General features: G+C 41.1%; 3 protein-coding genes across 3 annotated transcripts; 1 reads left to right on the top strand and 2 right to left on the bottom strand.

Annotated features, from left to right (window-relative positions):
* The first annotated feature begins 5,076 nt into the window (after positions 1–5,076).
* Positions 5,077–6,359, top strand: BCR41DRAFT_349891 (signal peptidase 22kDa subunit). The gene is made up of 6 exons (XM_022023560.1): positions 5,077–5,209; positions 5,333–5,403; positions 5,551–5,636; positions 5,726–5,802; positions 5,924–6,039; positions 6,216–6,359. The coding sequence occupies exons 1-6, from the start codon at positions 5,138–5,140 to the stop codon at positions 6,337–6,339; spliced, it is 546 nt and encodes a 181-aa protein (XP_021883465.1). The 5' UTR covers positions 5,077–5,137; the 3' UTR covers positions 6,340–6,359.
* Positions 6,360–6,596: 237 nt separating this feature from the next.
* Positions 6,597–8,098, bottom strand: BCR41DRAFT_349889 (hypothetical protein). The gene is made up of 3 exons (XM_022023559.1): positions 7,185–8,098; positions 6,976–7,125; positions 6,597–6,892 (listed from the first exon to the last, which is right to left on the bottom strand). The coding sequence occupies exons 1-3, from the start codon at positions 8,070–8,072 to the stop codon at positions 6,623–6,625; spliced, it is 1,308 nt and encodes a 435-aa protein (XP_021883464.1). The 5' UTR covers positions 8,073–8,098; the 3' UTR covers positions 6,597–6,622.
* A 7,081-nt stretch (positions 8,099–15,179) lies between these two features.
* Positions 15,180–17,619, bottom strand: BCR41DRAFT_302555 (kinase-like domain-containing protein; the record flags this gene model as incomplete). Its single annotated transcript, XM_022020674.1, has 7 exons — positions 15,180–15,364; positions 15,413–15,581; positions 15,679–15,894; positions 16,013–16,163; positions 16,269–16,409; positions 16,515–16,701; positions 17,262–17,619. 7 exons carry the CDS (start codon positions 17,617–17,619, stop codon positions 15,180–15,182), a joined length of 1,407 nt encoding a protein of 468 aa, XP_021883463.1.
* Positions 17,620–20,575: the final 2,956 nt, after the last annotated feature.

Below are 20,575 nucleotides of genomic sequence, written 5' to 3'. Positions count from 1 at the left end.
CTTGGCTCTTTTTTTTATTTTTTATTTTTTTTTTTTTTTGCCGTTTACTGTTGAACCAATCGTGTTTGATGTGTCTTTTTCTTTTGTTGCTAAAAAAAGTTCAGGTGGGTTTAGTACTTTTGCGTGGGACCAAACCGCGCTTCGAAACAATAATAATTGAAAAATCATCTCATATATTATAACTATAATAAGAAAAGTAAACAGCTCGGATTTCTCAGAGCAAAAAAAAAAAAAAATGTTTTGCGAACACCAATTTTTTATATTTTGCTCCGCAACGCCTCACCAACCCCAGGTGAATAGCTTTTTAAACACGAGAAAAATACAAGATAATAGTTTACACATCCCGAAAAAAGGCGCTTTGAGCCTTTTTTTCTTTAGTTCATCTTATTGGTCTATGACCCAAGTTTTCCGACCATCAGAGATTTTTTTTTTTTGTCATCAAGGAAACAAACAAACAAAAAAAAAAAAAAAAAAGAAAAAAGCTACCGTACCAAAGGTAGTCGACTTTTATCTCAACCAGGGAAGCATGAATTCACATTTCAAGCCAGTAGTCAATATACAGTAGAAAAATAGAAGTATTTAACAAAGAAAATAATAAACCAGGGAAGATGACTTTGAATGATCGCTGTAAGCAAGTTTTGATCGACAAGCCTTTGACAAATTGATATAATACTCTCCGTCCTTCCCATACCAAAAAAAAAAAAAAAAAAAAAAAAAAAAAAAAAAGGTTCTTGGTTTGCTGATACTATACTTCACTTAGATAATTGAAAACCTCGTTGGCAAGAGAGGTTAGGTGTGTAACAGCTGATTAGTGTACTCTCCAACCCAGGACAATAGTGCGAGAATAACCTATTTAGGTTGATCATAAGGATAAATATGACAAATGAATTGAGGAAGCAGTAATATAGGATCATATTAATAAAAATAAGAAAAGGATGTTGGTGTATATCCAAGAGCAATGTAGTTGCGTGTACAGCGCTCTCTTTCACTACTGTAAAAACACTAGTATCTTGCGATAGTTTTTAGAAGGATGGTATTATACATCTTGCACTCAACAAGCCTCTACTTGCTGACAGGTCACTCTTCTGAGGATGACAGTTGCTTTCAGCATCCCCAAATGACAAAAAAACCCATTTACTCATGGTGTTATCATTCAGCTGTCATTGCAAAGCGCCACCAATGAGCGAACTAAAAATGAACAGAATGGAATTGGAATCCTCGCCAGAAAGTCGTCGACAAATATGATTATTAAATTGGATAAAATATCCTCCATTTGAGACAATCAACCACCAAATCAATTCAACCATTGTTATTGATTAAAATTTGATTTAGGACAGCATTTTAAAAAATATTTATCGACAATTTTCTGGCGAGGACTATGGCAGCCAAAGAGGACAAATGATGCGCGATCCAGTTGTTGGGATTTCGATCTCTTCATCTTGGCTGCTGGTAACCAGAGTGCGAGTGTTAAAGGGTATCCACATCAAAGGCCAATCAATATGCTTTTTTCTTCGTAGCGATTAACGAGGGAAAACACAAAAAAAAAAAAAAAAAAAAAAAACGTAGAGCTTACCTCATGTGAGAACAAGGCGGCACACGACACTTACAAAGTCCTTAGTCCAAAGAACTAACTCCGCTTTCATTCAAAGAATTACCTAATTTTAAGATGCCCTCTCGATTGATTTTTTGCTTCTTCTAAACTAAAAGATGTACTACTAAATATTTATACTCTCGCTGATTGGAACAAAATTAAAATAAGAAGGATGGCCCATCAGTGCCTTTATTAGTAGCTTGCGATCCCAATTCATTTTCAGAATATGTGGATCGGCATGGTACTGCCGCTATCATATTGAACCGTGTCTGTCTCTCAATACCCCGGGACCAAACCCAAGCTAAAGGCTGTGGCTGAAACAAGATCCGCACCCAGATTTCACTCTTGAGACATCTTAGCTGACCAAATCAACTCGTCCAAGGATACTAAAACATGTCTAGAATATAGACCACACAAACAAAGTACATGTAGTCAAAGGATTATAGCTCAATAATTTTGAAGACAACTCTAAGCCCTCACGAGCAATTAAACTATGTGGAGAACATTAATGAGCTTCCCTAAAGATCGGCTTCAGCCCGAGAAGTGTGTAGGTTACCAGAACAAGACATAGCTCAAACTTGAATGATGGTGATGGGGACGACTGGTCATGAAATGAATGAATAGTAGCTATAATAGCAAAGACCCATTGTTATAATTGACGTTATTGTTATTATTACTCTTACTGCTACTACTGCTATTAATGCTATTAATGCTACTAATGCTACTAATGCTACTAATGCTATTACTGCTGCCACTGCTACTGCAAAGCATGCATCGAAGCATCTAGTCTTGCTGTTTATACTATCTGTCCTTAGTTTTGTGTCTTCTGGCGTACCCATTATTCAAGCGTTCGTCACAACCAGTTTCTCCATCAAGCTATGTTTGAAATGTCAGAATCCCCACTATTTGCTATGATCATCTTGAGATCCACTGTCTAGCCTCTTGGTTTTCATATTTTCACAAGAAACCTTTTTGATTTGTTCATTTGGCTCATTTTGGCGTAACCACAGCAGTCAAAGTGAAAACAATAGTTGCAGCGGGAAGACAAGGCACAAAGTAAGTGCAGGTTTCTCGGTTCCATTAAGGGCTAGGACCTCATGGCCCCCGAGCATTTTATACGCGGCCCTAATGCTATAGCAATGGTCATACCCGTACAACCTTTCGCAGCAGAACATTTTAGTTTACTCTGTATGTCTGTCAATGACAAGTAGCTCACTATGGCTATTGTTATAGCTTCCGTAGTACAGTGCTCTAGATCAGAAAATGACCAAGAATAAGCTCGAGTTTTAGTTTCAATATTTCCAACTCATTATTGTTACTGTTGTTGGCAATATCCCTATTTCATGTATTATAAAGTCTTTTATTCTTGACTGAATATTTCTCAAGCAGAGCATTTCGAAGCTAAAACAAGGCCCTACGTTTACCTAGGAGGATGAGGGCCGATAAAGCATCATTGTAACGGATTGCAAGTGAAGACAGAGAGAGTTGATACAACATTGTATTCGGACTATGTGGTACAAGAATGGACTTACTACCACTGCGTGAGGAACTCGCTGGTCAAACCATTCGAGAAGCAATGTCATAAGTTCTCAGCGCAGCTGATTGTTACCAAGTCTGCAAAGACACTGTTTCAGTCAAAGATCCCCTCCCCCTTCCACTCTCCCGCTCCTTTTCCCTTCGAGTAGGGCGGGAGCCATTGCTAAACTATGATTGTAAAGGTGGACCAGCTACAACACTTGTTGCTGTTATTACCTTAATTCTACTTAAATCCAACAGAACACTGACAAAGTAGCGCAGTCTTATTGCGCCTTGTGACGCAAGCAAGCGAACCTGGAACAATAGGTGATATTTTTGTACTGGGAGTTATGCTGTGAAGGCGGGAGTGAAGATAAAGGACTCAGGATCGGTTCTAAACCTACTATTCAAAGGGGAATAGGGCTAGATATCGCTGAGCTTTGTAGGGACAGGTATAGTCACCGAAGTGTGGCTAAAAAATGAAGTGGGTGGTGGTCAATATGCGAGGCTGAGTGATCCTGTGATAGTAGCATCAATTGCGGCATGCTTTTTTTTTTTTTTTCTGAGGTTCACTATTTATGTGTGGGCCCATGGTAAACTCGGAGAATAATGTCGACGTTACAAATTTAAAGAGAGATACAATCCACAGAGGCATGCATGGATTACACTTCAGTTAGTAAAGGCTAGAAGCTCTTAGCCTACTCGAGGAGGAAAAAAGTGCTTCGTGAGTTCACAAACACGAAGCGCCCATAGGACTATCGGAATCATCGGACAATATTCACTGATAAAAGCACTATTGTGGATACATCTGGGTCATCTTTGTCGGTATCACCCTGTGACTCTCAATCGTGTCAAATTGTATTTCAAGATGGCAGAAACCCTGAAAAACAGTGAGTTTAAGATCTGCTAGTCGCAGAATCATTTTCTCTTGCTCTATCCATCTCCCTCTTATCTAATTCGTCATGTTACCCATTCTTCCCACTTGGGTGAACAGCATTAAGGCAATATTTACACCGTGGAAGCATAAAACTGATAAAAATCAGCGGGGGTTTCCTGAAAGTATTCAATTCAGAAAAAGGAAGGGTCGAATCCAGGCAAGGAAGGAAATCTCAAGAGCATTCAACGCACTTCGTTTATCGCAGAAAAAGAAAACAGTACACAGGCATACTCACCTTGTAGACGGCTTGCCCAAACCATTCTCTCGTGGCTCGGATGTGATTCTTCCTCCTTCACCACGTCCCCAACCTTCGATCCAAGGGACTTTCTACACGCGTGGATATCGACCTTCCCGTGGACGAATTGGTGAAAGCATTGAAATGGATAGTATTCTACAGTGCCCGAATATAAGCTTAGATTCCAGACATAGAGAGCAACGACCAATCAAGCTTTGCCTAGAGAAACTAGGCAGTTGTGGGTATACATATGAGGTCCCCCAGCGATACGATAGGAAAGTAGAAAAGAGCAGCAGGTCATTGTGTTATCCCACTACTGCTGATTCTGACTATGGAGAGCTCTCCTTGGTTGAGCGCCAGCAACAACCAGCTTGTCCTGCAACAACAACAATACCACTAAGACTCCAGACAGCTCCTTCAACACCACAGCTATCTCAACCCTCTTCCAAGAGGAGCATACTAGCTTCAAAAAATAACCTTGAGATCGTTATATGGATTCCTAATTCCTCACACGATGAGGTCAAACATGGAGACGTAGAACAAAGCCTACATTATCGTTCAATACGAGTGAAAAGGAGCGATAATAAAGTGGGTAGATTTGATATCCGGTCTCCTAATCAGTTTCTCAAAACGCCAACGACAACGACCTTTCGCAACTGGTTGCAAAGACTTGAAAAGTCTTCCTAACTGCTCTCCGTCAACTGACTAGAAGAAATGAGGTCATGTGACTGTTTGGCAAGGGACGCGTCCATTCTTAATGTTGTGGCAATAAAATCAGGGCACAACTTTCTTTTCTTCGAATGCTTCATCTTACACAGGACAAACACTAGGGCGAAATCTAAAAAAGAAGGCAACTACAATGAATAACTTGCAGAACAGAGCGAATGCTGTTTTAGCATTCTCCATTTCAGCCATTTTCTGTCTCCTTGGGGTAAACTTGCACTAATGTTAGCCTCTTCTGTGGAAAAAGAGGTCTCATGGTTAGATGTGTTTTATATGAGGAATAAATTAGCTCTTGTCCTTACTGTTATGGACCTGCATCAAAACAACATAGGCCATCGCTTTAAGCTCACTTGTCATCCCCAGCCAACCTTCTGGATCTGTTGGACTGGATTCCATCAAAGTGTAATTACATCAATTTTGTCAAAAGTAAAAAAAAACCTACTAGAGAAAGCTAAAACTCACGGACAAAGGACAAAAAAAAAAAAAAACAAAAAAAAAAAAAAAACTCAATTTATTCAACTTGTTCTCAAAACTCGACTCCATTAATAGTTTAACTGGAAGATATGATAAGAACTGGGTCGACTACAGGACGCGAGACAATGAATTTGCCAACACTGTGATGCATATCGATGCAGGTAACGTAATATATTGCCGTTCTTTTAGGTCGAGAAAAAAAAAATAGCTGCCTCTTATTGATACTTTTTTTTTAAACGTGTGAGAGTAGATCTTTCATCTCTTTTTCATTGGAACACCAAACAGTTATTCGTCTATGTCGTTGCAGAATACTCTACCCCAACACATGTAAGCTAACACTATGGATAAAGTATATATAAATGACTTGTATTTCTTGAAATTAACCCAGCAAGTTCTTTGTTTTTATTGTTTTTATTATTATTCTCATCAATGGAACAATACAAAAAAGCTTAAAAATGAAATCGTTTTATGGGATACAATCATCAAGCGCAAGTCTGCGGCTGTGATCCGCAAGAAAGGAATTAAGAACAAATATAGTTTGATCGATGTTAACAAGAAGTGGACGTAAGTATTTATACCCGAAACATTGCTCGACAGGTTTTTTTTTTTTTTTTTTTTTTTTTAAAAAAAAAAAAAAAAAAAAAAAAAAAAAAAAAAAAAAAAGGGGTGCTTTGACACGGAAATTAACATTTTTGCCTTAAAAAAATGTTGGTCGAAACAATTAATCAAAATCTTGATAGAAATGTGAATGCAAATGTGTCTCTTCACTGGAACATTGTCCCTTATGTTGGATTCATGACCTACGGCCGCTCTCAGGCGAGTGAGCCTTATGCGTTCCCTTTGCCCAGCGGCATTCAGACATAGACCAGCTTTCATCAAACTCTTAAATAAATAAAAAATTAAAAAAGTCTGAAAAGCTGTATGTAAATAGGGCTTTGAATGATATTACTCTTGTTGTTCTCTTCCATAGGGATAGAGGATTGATCAGTTTTGGTAGTTTCGCCTCGGTGTATCTGTTGATCTGTACGGTTTTTAAAGTTAGTCCAGAAATTCAGGGGCAAAAGATTAGAGAGGATGGATACAGGAGACGAAAATAAACAGAACTTACAAATTTTTTGTGGGTGTGCCGGCACCCAAATACTTGTGTCTAGCGTCGTGCGCGCTTTGCAGCCGGAGCAGGCGACTCTTCCGTGGGCTTGTACTTTGCAGGTCTCTCTTGTCTCTCAATTTGAGCAAGACCGATTCTTGCGATGTTTTCCGCCCCTACTGCGTCACGGTCGAAGAATACCTTACATGTCCTGCAATATTTAGAGCGAGGGTACACCGTCTCTAAAAAGCTATCGCAGAGGGGTCGGGGACAGCGGGCGCTGGTGTAAAATTCGTGCGCTCCTACAGCGAAGTGTCCTCGTGCTTTGACCTAAGCGTTTCAAATGGCAGTCGTTTATTAGCAAGGGTTTTATGGCTTTCCAGCTTTGCTTACTTTTTTAAAAACAGCCATACCTGTGTGACAAGATGTCTCGTTATAGCAGTGTGCTTGCTGGGAACTCCTTTACTACTTTCAAAGGACCCTAGGCCGACGACAAGTACTCCTTTATCCCCAAGCATCTTCAACACTCGCTGTACCGCGTAGTCGAACGTAGCTCGTTGAGCCTTTCGTAGGTCCCATTTTTTTTCAGGTGCCATCTGGACTCGTAGAACTCTTGAAGCACATCCAAATTCGCTGATCCTGTCTGTGTCTGAGACTCCTCGTTCATCCATTGAAAGTACTCATTATACGTATCCCTTCCAAACACAGGGATGGCGCTCTCAACCTCAATCATTCCTTTTTCACGCTTCCTTTTGTTCAACAGGTGATTGAAGCGGAGGACAGGGAGGTACAAGAACCTGCTTCTCACCTTTACCGTTTGCCGCAAGTTAGGGTTGTGAGGGTCCAGCGAGGAAAACGTAAGGGCGTTAACAATACCAGGATCACATCCGACGATAGTTGTGGTGTTTGCGGATGGGCATCGCCCTGGTTTGTTGAATGTGAGCTCAACGTTTTCAAGCAGCTTGGAGCTCCTCTTCCAGTTTATGTTTGCATAGTCTTCATCTGTTAGGTCTTCACCGGCCGCCTTTGAACACGTCGTGTTGAGAAATCCCTGAGAAAGCTCCAGTTCTTGGCTGGGGTCTTCTTCATCTACGTCAGACTGCTGCTGTCTCTTCGTCTGGGTTGTGTCATAGGCAAGTAGATTCAGAACTAGACCGTTGGTAGAAATCGTTCCTTTGAGTTTGAACCGAGTTAGATCTTTGTCCTGTGACTGCAGGGATACTTTGTCTTGATATCCACGAACCATGCGATCACCTCCAATGTCACAAAAGAGAGCCTGTATCAAAACCCCTTTTGTTCCCTGTACACACTCATACATTGCAGTCTTGGAAGCATTATTGAGAGGCAGAATACGCTCCAGCAGCTGCTTGGTATCTTCGGTCGCCCAGAGGATGTCAACTAGGGCGTGTTCAGACAGATACACATACCGGGGTGACCAGGGGGACGTAGGAAAGTCTGAGTAGTTTTTCACTTTTTTGTTCTCCCGCAAAAAAAACTCAATGTCGCTCATATCTTCGTTTGTTTTCTCGACATCAAACTAAAAAAAAAAAAAAAAAAAAAAAAAAAAAAGGTGTGAATAAAGAGCATTTGATTGCAGAATATGCATGAAAATACCCCTACACAAGCTATACCATTGCGTTCCTGTAGTGCTGCCTTAATGATGTCTGTACTTGGCCCATTAGTAAGTCTGACGCTCTTGGAAATGTGATCTTTTTGGGATCAAAGCCTTGGACGTCCCCCAATGTGATGTCTATTTCCTTTATTGGGGAAAGTTCAGTGGTGGCCTTGAAATGTTCATAAGCGAGGTGATGATGGGGCGTTTCTACCGCCTTTCCTTGTTTTTTTGTCCTCGCATAAGCTGAATTGGGGCCACCTTGACCACTCAAAAGAAGGGTGGCGAGACGGAAGGAATAATCATTGCTATCCAAGACCTCGTCCAGTGCCTTTTTCCTCGACTTTGCTGCCCCTGGTAACCGCATGATCCTCTCAATGTCCAAGGCAATCGCCCAGTATGCATAGCGGCGTAGTCGGTTGAGGACAACAACTGCCCCTCGGATCTGGCTTGCAATACTATCCCTTTCATCTGCGTCCAGTCCGCCTTTCCTTGCCATGGAGGCCTTAAGGGGCCCAATTGTTAAGGCCTTGATAGGGTGCTTACTGCTGTAGCTGTGATCAACCTTCGTAGCATCCTTCAAGTTCCTAATTGGTGCACCTTCTTTTTTAGCCCTGTGGGGCTTCTTGCCTTTGTGCTTCCGCTTTTGTTTTTTCTGTTGCTTCTTTTTTGCCTTTCTCCGACGTGGTGGATGCTTAAGGCCCGGCCTATCGTGCTGACGGCAGTTACTGATATCAACTGTGCACGCATTCAATATGCTCGGCTTGTCAGAAAAGATGGGCCGGAACTGGTTCCTATGTGACCCTTCCGCTATATAGAATGATGGTACGCCTCTACATTATTCAAGAAAGGGACTAACGATTAGTATTGGGGACGTCTGGTTTCAAGGCCAAAAACTATAGCTTGAGCTTTCTTACGTTCTGCGGCGCTGCGCTTGCCTTTGCTGAGCCGTTCTATGGCGAAGATCCTTTCCATTGAGTAGACGCTGCTTGAAGTTATCGAACTCATTGTTCGATGGTAACGCTTGGGCCGACGTTTGATGGCCGGAAGTAAAAATGCGGAGAGCTACACTGAAACGGCCTTCCTCAGAGGCTACGTTCCTTCCCAACACCTTATTAGCTTCCCCGAGGTAATCTTGAAGCATTTTATTGTAGTTCTCGTTCCACGCAACCTTTCGAACCAATCGAAGATTATTAACCGGGCCTAACGTCTCGAGGTTCCTTGAGTAGTCATTGCCTGCGATGGCACAGAATAACACCAGATGCGCGTGTGTTGGCAGTCTTAGTGCTTGGATAACGTTGTCTACGTCGTAAACCCCAAACTTCCGTCTACGGTGCGGAAGGGGTCGCACTAGGAAGCAGACTCGTTCGTACGCAAAAAAATCAGAGTCTTGGGATATCACGATCCTATCATTCTCCTCATCATGGCACCCTATGCATGGGTCCGCTTCATATGCACACAGACAGACATCGAAGACAGAACTAAGGCCTGTTGCCAGCTGATCCTTGTCCTGGACGCTCAGGGTGTGGACTTCTCGAAGACCCTTCTGGATACGCCTCATGACTTGAGGACGAGTCCATACCCCACTCCGAGAATTTCTCTCGAAGGTGCTCATATTGTTCTCCAAAGCGTCCATATTTTTTTGTCTTATGGCTTGCCGTTCTGTCCTTGCTTTTTCTTTCTCAGTACAAGGTTCCCCATCAATATGTATAGTCAGGTTGTCCGTTGTGAAAAGATCCTTTATCTCGAGTGCCAGGGACCTTCCTACATCAATGATGGTTTCGTTTTTCATCTTTGCATGGACGACTCTGCGGAGGATGTCGTAATAGAACGTACCGAGGAGATCTAAATGAACAGGATGGTCAAGATTTGCCGCCAAGAAAGTGCCCACGTCAGTTTCCGAAGGTAAAACCCCGCGATCCGCAACCAGTTTGAAGAAGGACTTCAGCCCCATGGTCAATATCTAAGCGAAAAGAGAAAGAAAAAAGGAAAAATGATGGTGATGAAAAGAAATGAAAAAGAAAAAAAAAAAAAAAAAAAAAAAAGAGCGACAAAGGTATAAAAGGATGAGCTTTTTATGGTGTAAAGATTCAAAGCGAATAGATAAAGAATATTGAGGGAAAGATACAGGAACAAGTGGCAGTGGTAAAAGGGATGGGACTTTGAAGGAGGAAGACAATGATCCCTTTTTATATCCTGGATTGATGATGAGTTTTATCATTGCCTCATATAGTTTTGATATCGATCCTTTGCTTCACAGGCCACATCAATCTTTATTCAGTTCCTTTGTTTGGATTGGGGTTTTGTCCCAGTCAATAGCAGAGATTGACAAATAAATACAAGCTCTCGCATGAACGGCAGATTGGAAGAAATAGCATTGAGATACCAAAGTGAAACCATCTTGGTATACAGCATATAGTGTTGATGTCGATCCTTTGTTATACAATTTTTTTTCAGCTTCTTTTGTTTGCAGTGGCCCTTGCTTTGTGAGGAATTTAATGATTTATAATTTTGAACAGGGGTAATAAATGCATTGACAGATATGACTTGGTGATTATATCCTTGTCAAAGGTAACAACTAAAGAAAAAAAAAGTCTTTTTTATCAGAGAATGGGTTCAGATGTCGTTCTTTGCTCCAACAGCCCCAGTACTATTGCGTTAAAGCAGAGATATTCGTTGGCTCTCAGGTTCCGGCATCAATGGCGGAGATAGGTGATGTGCTTATTGCTTGGAGTAAAAGCTAGCTAAGTACCCTTTCTTACTGGACGGTGCCTTGTTAATGGTGATATTGCGCAGCGCCTTGTGGATGGAGGGAGAGCAGAAGCGAGAGTGGTGGTTTTTGGCGGTCGTTTGGTGTGTGTATGTGCGAACTTGATAGTTGATACCAATCACCAATATATATGCATTTAGAATTACAGAAGCGAGATTAATACCGACGCGTTTCATCCTTTCCTAGGGATTGTTATAACCATGGCATGATTGTGGAGTGGCCGCCAAAATAAAGTTTGTTTATTTCTTCTGGAGGCACCAATGGAAAACGCTTGTGTTTTGTGTTTTGGAATTGCAGAAAATAAATAAGACGCCGCGATGTAAAATGTGTTTATGCATGTACAGAAACCAAAGAGATGCTCCAGCTGCTTATTCGTGCACACAGTGATTGACGAACAAAAAAGGAAAAAAAAAGCCCGCGATGAAAGAAGACATGTGCAGACAACAAATAAACACAGCAACTGTTTGCTCACATACTGTACATTTTTTTCACCGTTGTGTCTGTATGTCTATTAAGCTTTCTGTCTGGCCGTTTAACACAAGGAATCCTCAGAAAAAGAAATACCTCGCATGATTGGTGCCAGGTCTGAAAACACCAATAATGCAATGCTGTACGTGGAAGATTGGGTCTAGAAACTATACCATTGTTATGCGGACTCACCGAAATCAACTTTTGATCACAACTGCTACTCATGCTCTCTTGCCAAGGACTTTAACAGGTATACCAACCCCTTCTTCCTTGCTCTCATAACCGCTCACATCCTTTCGATGCATTCTTTCGCCGTTCATGTCCACTACATCTGAACCACACAGTTCACCACTCACTCCAACAGAGATATTTGTATCACCTTGGGTATGATATGTTGCTGTGGTTCCCTCTGGTTTCAACAGGCCCAACAAACTCTATTAGCAGTGTTTACCAACCCAGATATATCAAGAAGACGAGGAAGCAAATGATGTGACAAATCAAGTCTTGCCGAGCAAGCTCTATGGTGCGGTAGAATGAATCAACTCAGACTGCCCTCCTTTCAAGTCGATACTATGGCGAATATTATCACTTCTATTACACCAGTCAATAAATAAACAACACAATGGGCCCCCCAAGAGGATGCTAGTGTCATGCGAAAGCCTTCAAGAGTTTTTTATTGGCACAGATAAAGAAGCCAGTTTAGTTTTCGGTCATTTATTTCGACATCGAAATAAAATTTCAAGGCAATGCCCATGAATTGCTGGATTTTAGGCCCATTTATAATGGCAAATTTGCCAGGTTGACGGTTTAAGGGATAGTCTTTTTTTTTTTACTTATTTCAAATGTTGCATATTACAGTTTAGATCAATGCTCAACGAATAAATGGTTAGGTAAAAAAGTAAGAGTACCTTTATTTCGACAATCTGTGGCCGCCTATTGCCCCGCGTCGAAGTTATCACCCATCTACTTATTTTTGGACAATTTCTTTGCCGCGTGAAGAATGAAAGGTTCATATCCAAGGCCGACTAGCTTTCTTTGACGAGAAAAAGAATGTGTGCCATTTTGCGAGGTAATATATTCTGCTAAAAAAAAAAAAAAAAAAAATACAGCCTATTTTTACAATCCACCTTGAGCTTTAATTTGTTATAACGAGTCTGTACTGCGACGGTGGTGGCAACAAATACGGCAGACGATGAGATGCAGCAGCGTATCAGAATGCCTCGATTGTGAATCTTGCATGTGTTAATGTTGCACTAATAACAGTAATAACAGCAATAATCTTAGGAAATCTGATGCACCTTCAGAGACAGATGCCCTACACACCGATGCCTCATGCGAGGAAGAAAGGGTGGAATTGAGAACCATAGATGGTATTTCGCGTGAAGAAAAGAGAGCCCTTATCCATTCATTTAATGCCCATGGCTGTATCTTTTTCTTTGATTCCTATCCTACTTTTTTTTTTCTTTTTTCCCTTTTAATGTACCCTTTGATCCTATTTAGTAAATCGTTTTCATCTTTTAATGCCATTACAATTATATAAAAAAGGTTGACTTTTTAATTTCTTCCTCCTTTTAATGCTTACTTCCTTAATCATTAAAACTATCTCCTTATGCGCATTTCTTTTTCTTTTTCTTTTTCTTTTTTGTTCGCTTCATTCCCTTATCAAATTGCTGCGCCGCGCTGTATCTTGCTGATAGCGAGCAGTGATGACCTGATTAAGCTAACTTCTGAGGAATTACTAATTCCGTCGGCAGAAACTGTTGAAGTTGATGAAGTTGTCCATGACTGTTGCTCAAAAGTTTGGGCCTGCTGGTCCCAAACTACTTGTAACTGCTCATAAATTATCTTTAACGTAGAATTTGCCCCTTGTTGTTGATGAAGCGTCGCCTTCACATTGTTTCGTGAAAGCGCTGGAGGATGTGATCGAGGCGGGTATTCGGTCGTGTTACCGTTATTACTGGATACCATAGTCATATGTCGGTAGTTAAGAGATTTTTTCGCAGCCGTCGCTGCTAAACTATTAGTCACCACTACAGCAGTGCCTGAAAGAACCGAGCCACCGTCACTAGCGCGGCGATCTGCTGCACTATCAGGGACAGCAGATCCTGAAAGAGGACGTTTGCCGTTGTTCTTAACACTAGGCCTCGTAAAAAGATGACTTTGGCTATGAGTGCCGTGGTGCTGTTTAAGATACTGGCGCGGATGGGACAAGTGACTCTGATGTATATCAACTGTAGCTAGGATAGCTGCCACAGCAGATGAAGCAGCTGCATGGCTGTTCGTCGCGCTGACGCTACTGTTGCTGCTCACATTATGTGCGCTTGGATTGAAGTACCCAGATTTTTCGGTGATCTCAATTTTGAACTTGACTGCTTTAGCTTGCTGTCCGTTGATAACTATATGGACAAAAAATGTTTTTTTTTTTTTTTTTTTTTTTAGTTCTTTGTCAAGACACATAGTGCACAAACTAAGCATGCTTATAACGCTTACCTCCACCTTCGTACCGGCACTTAATCCCATAGCTTGGTTTCTTGAATGACTCAATTTGAATGTTAGACTGGTAGAGGTTCTTGAGGATAGTTTCGAGGCGCTCTTGAGTTTCTGCCACAGACCAAATGCTACGAAATGTCAATGGCTGAGGCTTGAAATCGAATAATCGGGCAAACCATGGGCGTTTAGGGCCGTTCGGGGAGATAGGTATTGGGGTCGACGTACTCTGCGAGCTTTCAGGGCCTAGAGAGAATAGACTTGTTAGAACCACTTTCCTTGGAAAATAATAAATCTGTATAAGAGTGCAAAAAACGCACACTACCAAAACTTACATTGACGGGAATGAGGCGAAACACAAACAACCATAGTTGTTGCGCCTGCCGAAGCCTTGACATCCAAGGGACGTAGAATAGATCGAGCCGGTTTCGCCGTCACCGTTACAGGCTTTGTTACCGCAGAGGTTAGTTTAGGTGATGACGTGGTTGGTATTTTAGACGTAGCAGCAGCAAGAGCCGAAGCAGCATCAAGATCAAGACGAGCCTCCGCAGCCGTACCACAATCTGTGGCTCCTGAAATAGTGGACGATACTTCAGCTTCTGAAATTTGTGTTGAGATGACTTGGCTTTCAATCGTCGGCGATGCAGTACTAGCTTCAGCATTTGAAGTCATGTTGTTTTCTTCCACTTTTACCGAAGTATGCAGCTTTGAGGTTAAATCGGCAGCGGATGGTGCAGGCGCACTCTCAAGCACGGTGTTGGCAATAAAGGCATGTTGGACCATAGGTGTTACAGATGCTGGTGCGATAATCTCAGAGCACCTGCGACTCTTGCCCTGAATGTAGTCGTTTGATTTAATAATCTTAAGGCTTTCTTCATCTTTAGCCTGAGATAAAGAGTGATTCTCGAGAGGAGACAGCTGCTTATCCTTCTTAACCACTGCGGCGGGCTGAACTCCATTGCCCAACTGGCTTTTTGACTCCCTTGTACCTGAATCGGGGTCCTTAATATTGATAGAAATGCACGAGGTGCGAGCTGCAATCTTGGCAGCGCTTGCAGCGCGAGCTACGGCAGCTTCCAGTGGGTTGAGAGTCAAAGGTGAGGGCTCAGTGGTTGTAGGTGAAGGCGATGATTCGGGTGTTGTTGCGAGTGATTCATGTGGTGAAAGAGGAGCGCGGCTAAAGTCAGGTGTATGAGAACGGACGCTCAGCGTAGAGCTAGGGAATGAGTCTGCGCGACGCCTAGGGCCATCTATCAGGTGCGTTGCAGAGAGCACTTTCGTTAGTCGGATAAAGCTATGCTTTGAGCCTCAGGGAATATCAAAAGTGTAAAATTTTTACCTGGGACAGTAGAGTCTGCACCATTGATCGAATAGTTTTCCAAAAGTTCAGTCTTGTGCTGGCATAGCAATTGGTAAAATAACTTCTCAAGATTCTCTTCGTCGTTGGTCATTTTCTCCTCAATCTCTCGCAAAAGAGCTTCTTCGTCAAACACTGCTTTGGCCTCTGGATCACTATGGGATGGTCCTGGAGCAAATAACCAGCGAATGTGGAGGAGAATTTCAGCATCCAATTCCTCTTTCAAGAACGGCCGGGCGCCTTTTGGGTCCTCTGCTGGCTCTCCTAAGGTATTATGATCTGGATTGACCATCCTGAACCATGGATGCGTCATGACCCCCTGCATCTATGCTCGAGTTGATACATTAGTATAAAACGAAAATGCTTCAAAAAAAAAAAAAAAAAAAAAAAAAAAAAAGAGAGAGAGAGAGAGAATGCCATACTGTAATACGACGCTTGGGATTAACGGTGAGCATTCGACTAATGAGGTCTCGAGCCTCGGATGAGATGTCTGTGGGCATATAAAATTTTCCAGATTTGACTTTGCTCAGCAGCTGGCGGATATTTTCATCATCAAATGGTAAATGACCAGTCAAAAGAGCATACAGAATGATTCCACAAGACCAAATGTCAGATGATGATCCATCATATTTCAGCCCCTTGCGTGAATGAAATAAAGCAAAAAATATTTAAGTATGATACCCTGAACTTGAGTTTTCATGAGCATATTTGTAAGAATGATAGAAAATGGGGATAAGATAAACAAAACAGGCTTACAGTGACAACCTCTGGGCTAGCATAATGAGGCGAGCCACAGCTAGTCTCCAAAAGTCGGCCAGTTTTTTGTAGAGAAGCCATTCCAAAATCTGCAATTTTGACGTTCATACGGTCATCCAATAGCAGGTTCTCTGGCTTCAAATCTCGATGACTAAAAAAAAAAAAAGAAAAACGCGATGATTTATCAATACAGATACTATGTGGTCTTCAGTTTTTTGTTCCTAGATAGTATGTTGCAATCCTCAGTGAATCTTACCATATTTTCCGCTTGTGGCAAAAGGCTAATCCAACTATAATTTGTTGGAAGAACCGGAGGGCCTCTGTCTCGTCAAGTCTTCCCTTATTGACAAGGTATTCAAAAAGTTCACCTCCAGAGACGTACTCCATCACTAAAAAGCTAATACAAATGCGATGGACGAAGCTTTAATCATCATAAGAGTTTACTTGGTGAAGTTAATATTTTTAAATTATTGCTGCAAGGGTGATGTGTATGCAAGCTTACAGCTCCTTCTCAGTCTCATATACATCGTATAATCGGATCACATGTGGGTGATTTATCAGCTTCATAATAGCGATTTCACGTTCGATACCACGATGGACTGCAGCCTTGTTGGCCAACGAGGCTTTGGAGATGATCTTGACTGCAACCTGCTCGTTTGTTTTACGGTGGCGTGCCAGCTTGACGCACCCTAGGAGTATAAAATGGAGTAAAGGAACAATTGTTTTATATTGGGCGTAATTGTAAAGTTGGGTTCATGACACGTGCGGTAACTGACAAATTTACGTGTGTTTTTTTATCTCATGATTACAATGTAGTCAAAGAGAGGATTGAAGGAGCGCGGGAAAAAAATACTATGCACATACAAAGTATGCATACATGACGATGTGGTCTGTCGGAGAGTAAAGGCATGTGTACATGAATGTGTCTGTGCCAATGACACTTCCCATCAGTCACATCAAAAAATGGAATAGCCACTTTGTGCACGTCGATGGTAGCACCAACACGAACCACATTGATCTAAACCCATTAGGCTTTTATCTTTCTCATATCATCTTCTCTGGTGTTGTGGTGATCAAGGTGGACATATGATAATAATTCAGCAAAAAGTATATAAATTTGTAAATGTTTAAAGAATAGCGCATGTACAATGCATGTGTAAACAAATGTTTGTGTGTCTGACCATGTAAAGATTGAGGAATAAACAAAAGAAAGTCCCTAAAAAAATAAAAGAGAGCGGGATCATCGTACCTGAAGACCCTTTGCCCAATGTTCTGCTCAGCACATAGGGTCCAACATGTTCCAGTACAGCCTTTGATATCGATGGTTTCGACTTCAGAGTGTCTTTACTTTCTAAACCTCTCCTTGGATGTGCAGGCGAAGCTCTATAGTTCTGTTGTGGTTGCTGTTGTTGCTGCTGCTGTGGCTGTTGCTGCTGTATGCGAGAATGATATGAGGGTGGTTGCTGAGGATGATGTGAATGATGATGTCCAGTATTCTGTTGGGGTTGCGGTGATACCGGGGCATTGGCATCTCGCACCTCCTTACTCGGAGCTTTGTTCGCAGCTTTTGCATCAGAAGAGCTGGGGTTATGTGGAGGGATCTCCATGACGATCGGATGAGGACGTGCTTTCCTTCCTGCCAGCATTACGTCAATTGAGTGAATAGGTATTTTGTGTCCTAAAGGGAGAAAGAGTGGGGAGAGAAAAGATCCAAAACAATTGTGGATAGAGTAATAGAAAATGGAATTGAGATGAGGAATGAGCCAACTAAAAACAAGATCAAGTTTTTTTCTTATGCAACGATGTTTCTGTTGGTCACGATGTCGGATGATGACAAAGAACAGTGTACGAGGAAGTAATATGGATGAAAGAAGAAATTTAAGAGAGGAGTTGGAGAGGAGAGGAAGGATGAAAGAAGAAAAAAAAGAAAAGGAGTGGAGTAAAGGGCTAGAAATAGAGGAGAGAAAAAAAAAGGCAAGGTGTGGACAACTGAAAAAGGGTTCTTATTCGTTTTAATTTTATGGTAGACACGATGAAAAGAATGCAAAGAAAAGACAAAAAGATGGAAGAAGGAAAAGGAAAAGAAAAAGATAACCTCATGCACATCCAATCGAAGGTCAATATGGAATTATAAAATGAATGCAGTAGGTAGGGATAAACTTGAGGCAAAGGACAGCAAAGTCGTGTGTGTGTGTGTGTTTTTTTTTTGTTTGTTTTACATGAATCTAATGCAGAATCAGATCGACGAAGGTGAAGCAATGCTAGGTGTGCAACACAAAAGAAGGTGAGTAAGAATGGTGGAGAATAAATAAGAAGTAGGCACTTTTCTTATTTGACAGTGTCCCATTCATCCTAGGCTTGATTACATTCGAGTGTTATAGTGGACCCAGGGAGAATAGGGATAAGCAGAGGGGGTTACAGAGGCTCAAGTGATGATACTCTCATAAAAAAAAGCAAGAAAAAAATACAGGGTGTGTGCCGTTCTTATAGCATGCGTGTGATCACCAGGTTTAAACGTCTAAAGCAAGCTTCCGAAAGGTGAATGGAGCAGAGGAAGCATATCGATAATATATTTTTGAACACGAGGACTTTTTGTTGTGGCCCCACCATCATCTGCAAGCTAACATCAGCATCCCAGCATAAACAATAACATCTTACATAAATAAACATTTATATTTATACAATGAAAATTGAAGTACATTCTGATGCAACTTCCTCCACACACAAGAAATAACGCGTTTTTAAAGAAAGACAAAGGGTTTTTATTTATTTTATTTTTTTTATTACACTACTTGACTAAAGAGAATCGAGATTTCAGTGAGGGGTGAAATACATTGCCTGACGTAGTAACAGATGGGCTTGAAATATATAAAATAAAAGATGTGTAAGTTTGAATTGGAATGAATGGAATGAACACTCGTAGTGTTTGAACATTGGCCTTTTGCCCTCCCTTGCCCTAGCATTTGGCTTTGATTGGATTTGGTTTCTGGTACTCTGATGAATATGACGGTACATCTGGTACAACAGCATCAGTATCTAATGAAGCAACATTTTTAGGATGCTATGCAGACGAGAAGGAGTTATTTTTTATCATAATCTCAATGCATGATGGAACCATGCATCAATACAAACTAGATTGCCTGATGAGGAGAAGAGGGGAAGGGTCTCCTCATCACGAATGTCCGCTTAATGAAAGTATTATGCAGCGAGAAAGTGGAGTGAGGATTTAAAGGAGTGGAGGCCTTCTATCTTCAATATCGTCATAATCCTCAGGCTACATGCAGGGGAAGTTGAGTGGGAGCCTCAACAGATTGTTGTTAATAAAAAATGGGTCCTCCCGATTCTAGTCATATTTCAATGTGATCTCTTGAAGAAAAGAAGGAAATGAAAGAAACATGAGGGATAGATGACCACAACTGAGAGGAGTCATAAAGTCAAAACCCATCGTAGTACGGATCAAGAAGGATCACTTCTTCCATGAAGAGCAGGGGTAAATGTCTCATTGCATGAAAATGAAATGGCAAACTTGCTATTGGCTGCGCCTTCGAGCAGATATAAAAACATTAATAGTGGCCCCACCTTTTGAAGCTTTCGTAATCTCATCTGCAGTAATGCTATAACTTTTGTGGAATTATCCGCAAGACATTCGTTGCTTTATAATGCTTAAAACGAATAGAAGGAGAATAACAGGATAGAAAATGACAGCAGGGTACAGCAGCGACTATCAATTTTAATTCATTAATTGCTAAAAGATATCTTTTCACAGTCACCCATCATGTACTTTGAGAGTATCCTACTCGAGTGAATGATATCCATGATGGAGGGGTCGACATTAATGCCTTTTTTTTATTGCAGCTTACTATGTGCACCCCGCATGTCTCATACTACATCGCATAAATATGGAGTCAGTGCTACGAAGCTTTATTGTGGACAATACTCAATGACTATCTATCAAAAAAGGGAAATAAGTTTTGGAAAGTTATTATTGTCATTCCATTGGTCATTACTTTCTTGGTATAAAGATTTTCGCAATGTCAAAGAGAACCGAGAGCAATATACTGAAGACATCTCTACATTTGGCGTGGTGGTATTTTTAAAAAAAAAGGGATGCTTATAAACAACTATTCATTAGTTGCCTAGTGGAGAAATGTAAATTGATCGTTATGGATTTTATACTTATTATAGTTGTGAAAAGTCAAGTAGAAGAGGCTCATGTGCAAAACTCTAGAATCCAGGAACAACGCATCCTCTTTTATTGGTACGTAAACGACGAGTCACGTGCAAACAAGCGCCCTCTTTCCTCACATTTCATTGGTCATGCCTCCAGTATCAATTTTATATTTGCTAGTCCTCATAGGACATCGCTTCTAATACCATTCCCAAGAGCATTTTATATCCTCTCAAAGTTGAGTTATTAGAGAGACATAAAAGCACAATAGTCGGCAGTATGAAAGATGTGTCATGATATATATATATAATAGGGGACTAACTTATTTACTAATTTATTGAGTGAGAGCCCTGTTATCTTGACTGATTGAATAATATACAACAACAATAATAATA

Source organism: Lobosporangium transversale (assembly GCF_002105155.1).
Source record: "Lobosporangium transversale strain NRRL 3116 chromosome Unknown BCR41scaffold_10, whole genome shotgun sequence".
Taxonomy (NCBI): domain Eukaryota; kingdom Fungi; phylum Mortierellomycota; class Mortierellomycetes; order Mortierellales; family Mortierellaceae; genus Lobosporangium; species Lobosporangium transversale.
The sequence above is the reverse complement of the archived record's forward strand: the minus strand, read 5'-3'. Positions and strand labels throughout refer to the sequence as shown.